Source organism: Mobula hypostoma, chromosome 6 (genome assembly GCF_963921235.1).
Source record: "Mobula hypostoma chromosome 6, sMobHyp1.1, whole genome shotgun sequence".
In the NCBI taxonomy this organism is placed as follows: Eukaryota; Metazoa; Chordata; class Chondrichthyes; order Myliobatiformes; family Myliobatidae; genus Mobula; species Mobula hypostoma.
This window is the reverse complement of record NC_086102.1, coordinates 29873138-29885802: the sequence shown is the minus strand read 5'-3', so window position 1 is coordinate 29885802 and position 12665 is coordinate 29873138. Positions and strand designations below refer to the sequence as shown.

General features: G+C 41.5%; 1 protein-coding gene across 2 annotated transcripts in view; it reads left to right on the top strand.

Annotated features, from left to right (window-relative positions):
- epha3 (eph receptor A3) overlaps nt 1-12665 on the top strand; it is a 288707-nt gene that overhangs the window by 250395 nt on the left and 25647 nt on the right. For both annotated transcript variants that reach the window (XM_063050489.1, XM_063050488.1), the window contains exons 14-15: nt 7149-7298; nt 9260-9453. In XM_063050489.1, the coding sequence (XP_062906559.1) occupies nt 7149-7298; nt 9260-9453 (344 nt within the window). The remainder of the gene's footprint in view (nt 1-7148; nt 7299-9259; nt 9454-12665) is intronic.

Below are 12665 nucleotides of genomic sequence, written 5' to 3'. Positions count from 1 at the left end.
AAAATATTTTAAACACTTAGCAGGTCAAACTACATATATGTGAAGAGACACAGAATTAACACTTTGGGCTGAAGACACTGTCAGATATTTGCATTAATGCGAGTACCACTAATGTGTTAATATTTCACTTCCTTACTGATCAAACATGCTTTCTGACAATCTATAACTGCATTATTGAAGCTTTTGAAATTTATTGCGATTAGGAACCTCAGCAGCTGCTTGACCATAATAAAGGATCATTATTGCAGGTGAATGTGAATCAAGGCCATTTCTTGCTGCTGAAGAAAACCCATTCTTACAAGCCACCTTGTCTTGTGAGCTTCTCGTGTGGCAGTACAGTAGCGTGTGGGTTTGCATGATGCTTTACAGCGCCAGAGGCCAAGTTTCAATTCTGCTGCTGTCTGTAAGACGCTTGCACGAGGTGTGATTCATAAGTTCGTGGCCTAAGGTAGAAGGAGTCAATTTTAGAAAACCTAGCAGCACATTTATTTTTCAACATTGTCCCCTCCTACATGTACACACTTAGTCCAGTGGTTGTGGACCATACGAATGTTGGATCTCTAGAAAGTGGTCAATGCAGGGGTGATTGATAAGTTTGTGGCCTAAGGTAGAAGGAGATGAGTTATACAGCTCTCGTTACATGCACATGCAGTTCAACTCTTTGAGCGATTATGCAGAAAGTTTGAAGTTAATAACTCATCAAGGGGTGATTGAGAAGTTCTTGGCCTAAGGTAGAAGGAGATGAGTTAGGTGATTGATCTAGCAACTGATAAGAGAGAAAGAATAGAGGGGATAGTAGGAAATGCTTAATTGTTTAGTTTTTGTAATTGTATTGAAATTGTTCTAAACATTTATGCTTGTAACTTAGACCCATGATTTCAGTAATAAATCTGCTCCTTGTATTTTTTAGATTATGAGGACACTCAGTCCTCGTTTATTGTCATTTAGAAATGCATGCATTAAAAAATGATACAATGTTCCTCCAGAATGATATCACAAGAAACATAGGACAAACCAAGACTAAAACTGACAAAACCACATAATTATAACATATAGTTACAACAGTGCAAAGCAATACCGTAATTTGATAAAGAGCAGACCATGGGCACGGTGAAAAAAAGTCTCAAAGTCATTTTAATGCCACTTTTGCGATATAAATTGTTTTAGACTAGCCATTTGTAAATCAATTATTAATTTTAAAGTGCTTGCCCACTGAATATGTTTTTTCTTGGAACTTATCGAGAGAGGGTTAAACCACAGCTGATCATAATATTCTGATTTGAATGTTGTTTTGCATCTTATTAGTATGTAAAATAGTGGGTTTGTTTAAAATATGCTGAAAGCCTTTAAGGAGCAATAATATAAAGATGCTTCTGAAGTGGAAGTAAATAGGTTTCGGAACCGTAAAATATTCAAATTAATTTAGTCGGTTTAACATCCAGCTGTGTTTTCTGTGCCACGTTGTAGTTTCATCTTCAGCAATTGAAAGCTTGCAGAGGAGGCTCTGCACAAAATCAGACTGTGGAATTTGTACCAAGTGGATTTAATTACACTTACTCAATCCTTCCTACAACAACAGTCTTTGACAGTCCTCTCCTCCCTCAGTTCCACACTACTTGCTTTAAGCACCTGGCTAAGCAGCCCCATTTTGCACCCATGTATGCCACTTTAAGATTCACCAGGTCTTCAGTATTTTCCTGAGATTGATTCACTTGTGTTTAATTTTTTTCTGAGCAGGCTGAACACAAATCCTCTCCCTGCTATTTTAAGGACAGTGTGAATCTTTTAAAACAAAATGGGTTACCACTTAAAGCAGCAAACACATCTCCGCCTTTGTTTACATCAATTCTGTGGCTCAGTCTGAGGATATGAGGAGAGAAAATTGGCAGAGTATTGGACAGATAATGAAGCAGGACTTAAAACAAGTTGACATTTAAAACATGACTTGGGCTTGAAGATTTGGAAGTAACTAAAGCGGCGTTGAAAGTTACAAAGCTACATATGTTGGAAATCTGAATGGAATGGAAAATATTGGAAACTCAGTAGGAAAGAATTGATAATTAAGATATCTTCCAGTTCAAAAACAAAAGTCCAAATGCACCCTCTTACTCTATTCTTCTGACACTTGTGCTGCATCATTGCAATGCTTCCTTAACATAAACAAGTAAAATAATAGCAAGCAAAAGACTGTATAGAAGGTTTCTTTAACAACAACATTTCACCTTTCATCAAGGAAGAATGGTTTCAGTATTTACCATGACTGAGACTTGCTTACTGCTCATTATGCTGCTCCCGTTTAGGGTAGCAATAAAGGTCCTCCATTTCTGGTGGGGCTCATGCTTCCTTCATCATGTCAGTAGATTCCCCTCAGTTTTCATTACTGTCGGACATGCAGGTGGAGATTCAGGAATACTGTCACACTCAGATGTACAAGGATCCTTCATTGCTGTTTCCATAACAGTTTTGCTTTACCAGTCATTGTTGTTAGCTCAGAGCTGAATCCTTGAACCTGGAGGACCAGTGGACCACTCTTACTCTGGTCTCTACCCTTTGACCTGTTTGGCATGGGTGACCCTATCAAGAGTCAATCTATCAGACCCTGACTTAACTCTCCAGGTAATCGAGGCATGCAAGCCTCCAAACCACGACAAGATCATGATCCTATTGGAGGATGACTAAGATAGACTGGTGAAACTACCTCCCACTTCACAAGCCAAGATCCTGCACGGTAGGCTGGTCGAGAGGTTTAAAACACATGGGATCCAGGTGAACTAGCCAAATGGGAACAAGGTTGGTGCTTGGTGCTTGGTGCTTAGAGATGGAGGGTGGTGGTGGAGGGTTGTTTTTCAGATTGGAGGCTGATAACCAGAGGTATGCCACAGGAATTGGTGCTAGGTCCCCTGATGTGTGTCATGTATATCAATGATCTGGATGAGAATGTATGGTGAAGGAGGTTGTCTAAGGCTACAGCAGGATCTAGATCAACTGGGAAAAGGGGCAAAAGAATGGCAGATGTCCATGGCAGGACATGCACAGTGAATGGCAGGATCTCAGGTAGTGTTATTGAATAGAGAGGCCTGAAGGCACATTTACATAGTTCTATGAGAGTGGCGACGAAAGTAGGCAGGGCAATGAAGGCATAAGAGATGCTTGCTTCATCAGCTGAGACACTGAGTACAAGAGCTGGAACATCATGTTACAGTTGTACAAAACACTGGGTAGGCTGCACCTGGAGTATTGAATGTAGTTATGGCTGCACACTACAAAGACGTGGTTAAGCCAGAGAGGGGACAGAAAAAGACTCACAAAGGTGTTGCTTGCATTGGAGGGCTTAAGTCAGAAGGAGAGATTGGATAAGGTGGGTTTGTTTTCCCTGGATCAAAAGAGGCTGAGGGGTGACGTGATTAGAGGTAGATAAAATTTTGAGAGGCTTCAATAGAGTGGAAAGCCAGAGCCTGTTTCCCATGGTAGGGATGTCTAAAATGAGAGGGCATAGAATTAGGGTGTGTGGGAGGAGGTTTAAAGGGGATCTGAGGGGTAGCATTTTCACACAAAGAGTAGTTGGTTTCCTGAATGGGCATCCAGAGGTGGTGGTAGAGTCAGAAACAGTAAATGAAAGCAGCATCCATCTTCAAGGACCACCCCCACCCAAGCTATGCTCTCTTCTCGCTGCTGCTATCAGTAAAAAGACACACAAGGTTCAAGAACAGTTATTACTCCTCAGCCATCAGGATCTTGAACCAGAGAGGATAGTGTCAGTCGCACCATCACTGAACTATTCCCACAAACTTTCAATGAGTTTTCATCTCACAGTCTTGATATTTATTGCTTAATTAGTTATTATTATTCTTACTCTCTTGTATTTGCACAGATTGTTGTCTTTGCACATTGATTGTTCGTCTGTTCTGTTGTGTGCAGTCTTTCACTGATTCTATTGTGTTTCGTAGATTTACTGTGTATGCCCGCAAGAAAACGAGTCTCAGGGCTGCATATGATGACACACATGTACGTTGATAATAAATTCACTTTGAACTTTGAGATGAGCAAGGAATAGACAGATATGGAGTTAATGCAGGCAAGTGGGATTAGTAATGATAGACAGGCCAGTGGGCCAATAGGCCTGTTCCTTTGCTGTAAAAGCATATGATTCTCTATCATCCACAGGCAGACAATGGAGAGTTTTCCCTTCTTCCCGAGGTAGAATTTTCCATCCAGGGCGTCAGTGTGGACATGGTGGAGGATTACAAATATCTGGGGATACGAATTGACAATAAACTGGACTGATCAAAGAACACTGAGGCTGTCGACAAGAAGGGTCAGAGCCATGTCTATTTCCTGAGGAGAGTGAGGTCCTTTAACATCTGTCGGACGATGCTGAGGATGTTCTACGAGTCTACGGTGGCCAGTGCTATCATGTTTGCTGTTGTGTGCTGGGGCAGCAGGCTGAGGGTAGCAGACACCAACAGAATCAACAAACTCATTCGTAAGGCCAGTGATGTTGTGGGGACTCTCTGACAGTGGTGTCTGAAAAGAGGATGCTGTCCAAGTTGCATGCAATCTTGGACAATGTCTCCCATCTACTACATAATGTTGGGCACAGGAGTACATTCAGCCAGAGACTCATTCCACCGAGATGCAACACAGAGCGTCATAGGAAGTCATTCCTGCTGCCTGTGGCCATCAAACTTTACAACTCCTGCCTTGGAGGTCAGACACCCTGAGCCAATAGGCTGGTCCTGGACTTATTTCCTGGCATAATTGACATATTACAATTTAATTATTTATTGTTTTATATTGCTATATTTATACTCTATTCTTGGTTGGGGCAACTGTAACAAAAATCAATTTCCCCCGGGATCAATAAAGTATGACTATGACTATGACTATGACTATGTAGGCTGCTGACAGTCCCTGGCATTATTAGGACAGGTTGGTGACAGTAGGCCGTCTGCATTGAGGGACATATCCCCCATGTTAGAAAGGCCTAGTGACAGTATCTCCAACATTGCAGATGGGTAGTAAAAGCATCCTCCATGTTACATGAGGCAGGCGGCAGAGATTACAGCCAGAGCTTTGATGTGTGGCCCAAACGTTGCAAAAGACTACTACATGCATTTGCAGGTGATTGGAGGACAGTATGGGGGAATGTCAGAGGTGGGTTTTTGACATGGAGAGTGGTAAGTGGGTGGAATACGCTGCCAGAGGTGGTGGTGGAGGCAGATACATTCGGGACATTTATTGTAAGAGACTTTTAGATAGTTAAGTTCAAAGTGAACGAAAATTAGAGAGCCATGTGGGCTGAAGTGTTCAATTGATCTTGGAGTGGGCACAACATCGTGGGCTGGAGGACCTGTATTGAGTTGTACTGTTCTATGTCCTACATTCTACAGTCTGTGACAGACTGGGGAAAGTGCAACCCTGAAACACACCTGCATGCAGACATGCCACCCTGCAAAAACTCATTTCAGGGAGTTAGCACCATCAATTTGCGGGAGACTTCCGGAACTTCCAGGAGAGGTGGGATGTCTGCAATAGAATAGCTCCTTAGCAGCTAACCAGCTAGTTTAAATAACGTTAGCTATGCTAACGAACGAATGACACCTGTTAAACTCACCTCAACATGTCTTTTACAATCTTAACCCACCATGAGCAATAGAAAAGTCACTGTTGTAAACAGTGCAGCGAGCAACACTGTCATTATTTTGATCCTTATTAGGCAGGGGTACACTTCAGTGTAATCTGGGGTGACGTATGTTTTATATTTTTTTTTGGAACACTCTCCCATGGCACGCTCTCGCTCGCTTGCTTTCTCTCTTGCGCGCTCTCTCTCTCTCGTGGTCGCTATCACGCTCTCTCTTGCTTTCTCTGCTTGCTCGGTCTCAAAAAAATTGATTTCTGTGATATTGTATATAATTTGCAGGCATCAGGGAGCCATTGTTAATATGCTGAAGACTCTCAGAACTTCCCTGAGAGGTGGGGTGTCTGCCTCCATGGCACCACAGTGCAGAGGAATAAAGCAAAGCTGTAGGTGAAGAGAACAGGAAGGGAAGGGCGAAGGGAGGACACGTTCTGGTCTGTAGTGTCTGTGGCCACACACCTATCACCTCCCACACACGAATGCCAGTCTCATGCTGCAAGTTGCCCCAGGGCAGTTTGAGGAACAGGCTCATTAAACTGCTCATGTCGTAGAGTTAAGATCACAAATCTTTGTTTATACTGTAGAAGTGGAGTGGAATTTAAATACAGTGAATTGCCTTTAAACCATTAGATTGAAATCATGCTGCCTAGCAATGGTACTAAATCCACTTTATTTCCTCATATGGTGCTGCGATAGATTAGCCATAATCTTAATGAATGGCAGAGCAGAATTGAACGACCAGATGGCATGTTCCACTCTTATTTTTTTATGATTAATACATTGTTTAAGTTAACAAGCAAAGCAAGTTCACGGCATTTTGTTCGGTGCAATTTAACCCAGATGTTTTGTTCTTCATCTGTAATTTTCTTTCAAGGTTTCACAGAGACATGAACACGTGTAACCATCTCTTAGGTCATATGTGATCATGTAACATATGTATTACACCTTCTCGTCTTACCTGCCCATCACCTCCCTCTGCTGCTCTTCCCACTTCCCTTTCTTCCTGGGTTGTCTATCCTCTCCTATCAGATTCCCCATTTTCTAGCCCTTTATCTTGTTTACCCTTCAACTTCCCAGCCCTGTACTTCACCACCCCCCCTCCCAGATTCACCTGTCACCTGCCACCTTGTACTTCTTCCCCTCCCAACCATCTTCTTATTCCGACTTCTCCCCTTCCTTTCCAGCCCTGATGAAGGGTCTCGGCCCGAAACATCAAAACATTTTCCATATGTCTGGCCTGCTGAGTTCCTCCAGCATTTTATGTGTGTTGCTTTGGATTTCCAGCATCTGCCGATTTTTTAATGTTTTTGTTACATACATGATATATTAGTAAGTTGTGAGCATTCTATATTGGTGCTAAGAGCATGGTAACGCTCGTGGGATGTTCCCAGTACATATTCAGACGCTGTTCATCGTTGACACTAAATGATGCATTTCACTGCACGTTTCGATGTATGTGTTGCAAATAAAGTTAATCTTTAATCTTTATCTTTCTAAATATTTTTCCCAGGGCGGAAAAATCCCCATCCGATGGACTGCACCTGAAGCCATAGCGTACCGCAAATTCACCTCCGCCAGTGATGCATGGAGTTATGGGATTGTTCTATGGGAGGTGATGTCATATGGAGAGAGGCCTTACTGGGAGATGTCCAATCAGGATGTGAGTGATTTCTGTGAATTGTTCTTTTGAAAATAACTCAGGCAGAGTCAGGAAGTCAAACAGGGCCAGACAGGTGAGCATTCATTTCTGTGTCTCTGAAGGTAATAGAAGAGGCATGTAAAGGAGAATGCCTTAAACATGCCAGTGGAAGCCAAAAATGTAAATTGGAAACAAAATGTAGGCATTCACGTACTAACAATGGCTCGGAAATACGACAAAACCAGAGAACGATACTTGACTAAGATGAAAAATTTACTGCAGTAGCTCCTCAGGAAGGTTATTACTAACTTTGAGACCTGTTTTGCTTCTATAATAAGGAGGAGTATGGCATTCCTTCAGAAGGATCGTTATTTCTTTTATCGGGTGACATGGTCGTGTAGCGGTTAGCATAATGCTGTTGCAGCACCAGTAACCTGGGTTCAGTTCCCGCCACTGTCTTAAGGAGTCTGTATGTTCTCCCAGTGACTGCGTGGGTTTCCTCTCAGTGCTCTGGACTCCTCCCAGATTCCAAAGATGTACAGCTTACTAGGTTAATTGGTCACATGGCTGTAATGGGGCAGCATAGGCATGTAGGGCCAGAAGGGCCTGTTACTTGAAATAATTTTCAAAAATAATTTTTACAACAGAAAATAAACTTAAATCAATAATTCCTTAAGTGATGAAAAAATAATGTTAAGTTGTTGGGAAAATGGAGGGGGGGAGAACTATAATCAAAGTAGCTGTTCATTATATTTTTTGAAATTCGTAAGCATAAGAGAAACAAAGTTACTTTGTCTGTGACTGGGGTGAAAAGTCCTCTATGTTTCTATTAACCCACACAGACCATTTCCTCCGGGCTCCCAGTAGGAATCCAATACATCAATGTAAAAGCATCATGGAAGTTAATATTCAGCAGCTTTAACTGCTTCTTGGTGCCATCAGATAAATATATGAGGTGTGTTGTTGAGCAGGTTAGTGCTTGGGTTAATAGAATACACAAGAGAATTCAGTAAGAATGCACTATGGAGTTGCACAGGAAGAGGGCAGGTTGGAATACCTATCCCTCTGTGATGATACATCATGGCCAAGGTACAGCAAAGCATATATCAATATCTGAATTCTGTCTAACATCATAAATTGTGGATATGAAGTTTTCCTCTCACAGCATCTAGGGTGTGTACGTCAGCATGTTATGCATGTGTATGTCTTTCGAATTCAAGAACTACATTCCTCTGTCAGAACCAGGAGATCATATGAAGTTCAAACCATTTTAAAATATCTCCTGGAGTCCATCGCAGACCACCATGACATCCATTGCTCACAAAAATAACCCATTGTTTGAAAAGATTGAAGTAAATCTTTACATCTACAGCCTTTAAAATATCTAGAGGCAGGTCTGGAAAATGTATTTCTTAGCATAATGTTTATCATTACTCTGTGGTATGAACTGTACAAGAACTAAGAAAATTAGTGCTTAACATGAGGATAACAAATTCAGCAATCTTCCTTCCTTCATGTTCCTGACCATAAGACCATCCAAGATGTTCAAAGTTCAATGTAGATTTATTATCAAAGTACACATATGACACCATACATTTGATTTTTACCAACTTCGATTTTACTCCAAATAAAAATCAAGCACTACCAGTAGCCTTAGTGAAGTTTATCTGAAATGATAGTCATGTGAATGGATATGTCTGTGTGTGGAGGGGGTGGTGGCTGGTGTGTTACTTGTTGCTACAATGTAAGTGGGGAATATTATGAACCGGGTTACTCTTAAATAAGGAAGCATTCAGAAGGTACGTTCATAAGGATTTAAGCACAGCAGTATTTTCTTCGCCAATGGAGTGTCTGTCCTTAACTTCAGGAAAAATACACAATTCTTCACGGTTGTTTAACTTCACCATGTTACTTAGAGTAGTAGTGTTTCGTCGCGCTCCAGCAGTTCACCAAAGTTCCCTTCTATTTGAATCCACGTTCAGGTAATTAAAGCGGTTGACGAAGGGTATCGGCTGCCACCCCCCATGGACTGCCCAGCTGCCCTGTATCAGCTGATGCTGGACTGTTGGCAAAAGGATAGGAACAACAGGCCCAAGTTTGAACAGATTGTCAGCATCCTCGACAAGTTGATTCGGAATCCCGGCAGCCTGAAGATCATCGCTAATGCAGCAGCAAGGTGAAACAAAATAATTGCATCTTTAAATTGAGACAGGATAGAAAATTGTTCTCTGAGGTATACATGCTAAATGTGGAAGGCTGTATCCTGTGCTTTAAGGCTCCCATTTTGAAATTTGGTTCCATTAAGTTTCAGGAACCAAGTTCAACACCAAAACATTCTTGCATTATGCATTGAAAACATACAGCAGAGAAACATTTTCCTCAGTTTAATATATATAAACAGTTTCAGTTTTCCTGGGATCTAGAGTTAGATCACATGGACAGTTTTACATCTGGATAAGGGAGTGTTGCATTCCATTCACCTGGGATTTGAAGGTCCACTGAAAATGTTACCCAGAGGGAGATGGATTCTGGGGTGATGTGCATTGTCACACACAAGTGCAATTCATTCTGAGAGAAGCTAGGAACAACAGGAGGAGAGGAAAGGGTCCATTACCCAACTTAAATAAAATATTCAGCCCTACTCAGGTCAGTTTTTCCAATCTTCACCTCAAATCCAGAATTTTCTTTGTTGCTCTTACATTCTCACCAATAATAATGGGGTATTTAATTTTAACACAAAATACCATTCTCTGTTCAAATAACATTAATAAATCATGAAAATACTAAACTTCAAATCCCAAATTGCATATTGAGCCTGCTTCACTATTACTTTTTTTTTGTAATATGTGTAATTTGAATGAAATGATTTAAGGATTACAGAGTATACATAAATGAAGCTGGTTTAAAATGGGTTCCCCAGGGTGAGGAAGCAGACTGTTGGTATGGTAATGCATCAGTTATGCAGTATAATAGTATGCAGTTTAGTGCCAGAGGCACGGATTTGATCAAACATGATCATTCATTTGAATGTAACTCATTTTGTAAAATAAACCACTAACAACAGGTTACTGCTTCCCCGTCCATGTGTGTGGCGTTCTCAAACGAATTTGAAATCAGTGCCTCCTGAAGCTCACAAAGTTAATCATTTTATTTATTCTATGAATTTAGGGAGGGCATATATATCATCTCTTAAGTGTAAACTATGCATAAAAAGTAGGGGTGGATAGCCCTGCCTGCTGTTTGTTCATTCTCCTATCATGATTAACCCTTCTAGAATGAATTCTGAATCAGGTGGACACACTATTATATCAGACAAAACTCACTCATATGTGACTGGAACATCAGTGGCCACTTTATTAGGTACACCTGCTCATTAATGCAAATATCTAATCAGCCAGTCGTATGGCAGCAACTCAATGCGTAAAAGCAAACAGACATGGTCAAGAGGTTCAGTTGCTCTTCTGGCCAAATATCAGAATGGGGAAGAAATGTGAACTAATTGACTTTGACTGTGGAATGATTGTTGGTGCTAGATGAGGGTGATTTGAGTATCCTAGAAACTGCTGTTTTCCTGGGATTTTCACACACATAGTCTCCAGAGTTTAGAGAGAATGGTGTGACAAACAGAAAAAAAATAACATCCAGTTCTGTGGGTGGAAGTGCCTTTTTAATGAGAGCAGTCAGAGGAGAATGGCCAGACTGGTTCAAGCTGACAGGAAGGTGTCATTAACTCAGATAACCACGTGTTACAACAGTGGTGTGCAGAAGAGCATCTCTGAATGCACAACACATCAAACCTTGAAGTGGATGGGCTACAGCAGCGGAAGACCACACCGGATTCCACTCCTGCCACTGATTGTAGCTTGTTTATCCGATACAAATCTTTTTTTTGTCAAACAAAGACACTTTTTCATTCACACCTACCATAAATTAAAGGGAGCATTATGTGTTGTGATAACATATGAGTTTTATTGTTCAATACCGGCTGCAAGGAAATGAGAACATTTTAGAACATGACATAAATAAATTACATAGGTGCCAGTGTTTCTTATTGATATTTTCTGGCAGCCATTGCACTTCCTCCATTATTTTGTAGGTTTTATTTTTGAACTGCTCGCCTTTGGTTGCCACAAGTAATAAATGGTCTGTCCTTGGATTTTTCTGTCCTCTTTGCTGGTGTTAATAGGTGATGTCCTGTAGAATAGGACAACCATCCTTTCATATGCGTAACGTTTTCTCACAGTGACTGTGCAAAACTCTGCCAGAAAGGACAATTTAGAGAGTAGAACTTGTACAGAAGCAAAACCAAGTCCTACTGCCCACCCAACAGCAGTGGGTGCCATTGCTAGTGAACACATGGAATACACTTTAAATATCATGAAAGGGGGTAGATGGGTATATAATGGCAGCCAGTTGAATGGTCCTACAAAGATCATGTCCATGGCTATTATTGTAATTTCTGCAAAATATATCACAGATTATAGAACATTACTGCACAGTACAGGCCCTTTTGGTACACGATATTGTACAGAACTTCTAACCGACTCTAAGATCAATCTAACCCCTCTCTCCTACGTAACCCTCCATTTTAAAATTATGATCCCTCTGCCTATCTAAGAGTTTCGTAATTACCCCTGTTTTAGTGCAAAGTGGTCATATTGTTGTTGAACTGTATTGATTAGAGTTTTGCCAGTTGGTTAAAGAACTGACTGGTTGAAGGGAAGTAGCTGCACTTGAACCTGGTGATGTGAAACTTCAGGCTTCAGTACCTCCCGTCCGATAGTAGCTGTGAAAAGATGGCATGACCCACACAGTGGGGACATCAATGAAAGATGTATCCCCCTTGAGGCGGTACTTCCTGTAGACACAACCAATGGTGCGGAGGGATCTGCCTGTGATGTACTGGGCAGGGTCCACTACTCTCTGCAGCTTCTTGTATTCTTGGCCTACTTGACTATGATGTAGCCAGTCAAGATTCTTTCAACTATATATTTGTAAAGGTTTGATAGATATTTCATCGTCGTGTCTATCCCTCGAGGTCAAAGATGGTGGTCTTCGTTCCGTACAGAGCGAAGACGCCCGTGCGTGTATTTGTTTAATGTGTACTTGGTGTTGCACTCCAAGAAGCACACGATACTTCACAAATCAACCAACTAATTCCAATGGCATGGAAACCTCGATGTTTGGAGCTGATGGATTTATTGCAGCCTTCATCCGCCTTCACGGCCATTGATTTCGAAGTAACTTCGTCTGCCTGTTCCACCATTGAGGTCTTGGTTGGATTGTTCTTTGTCAGGGACCTCACTCTCGACCGTACTGCCATGGGTGACCCTACCAGGTGCATAGCTCCAGACAGCAACGCTCTCGGGATCTCAGGACCACTCAAGC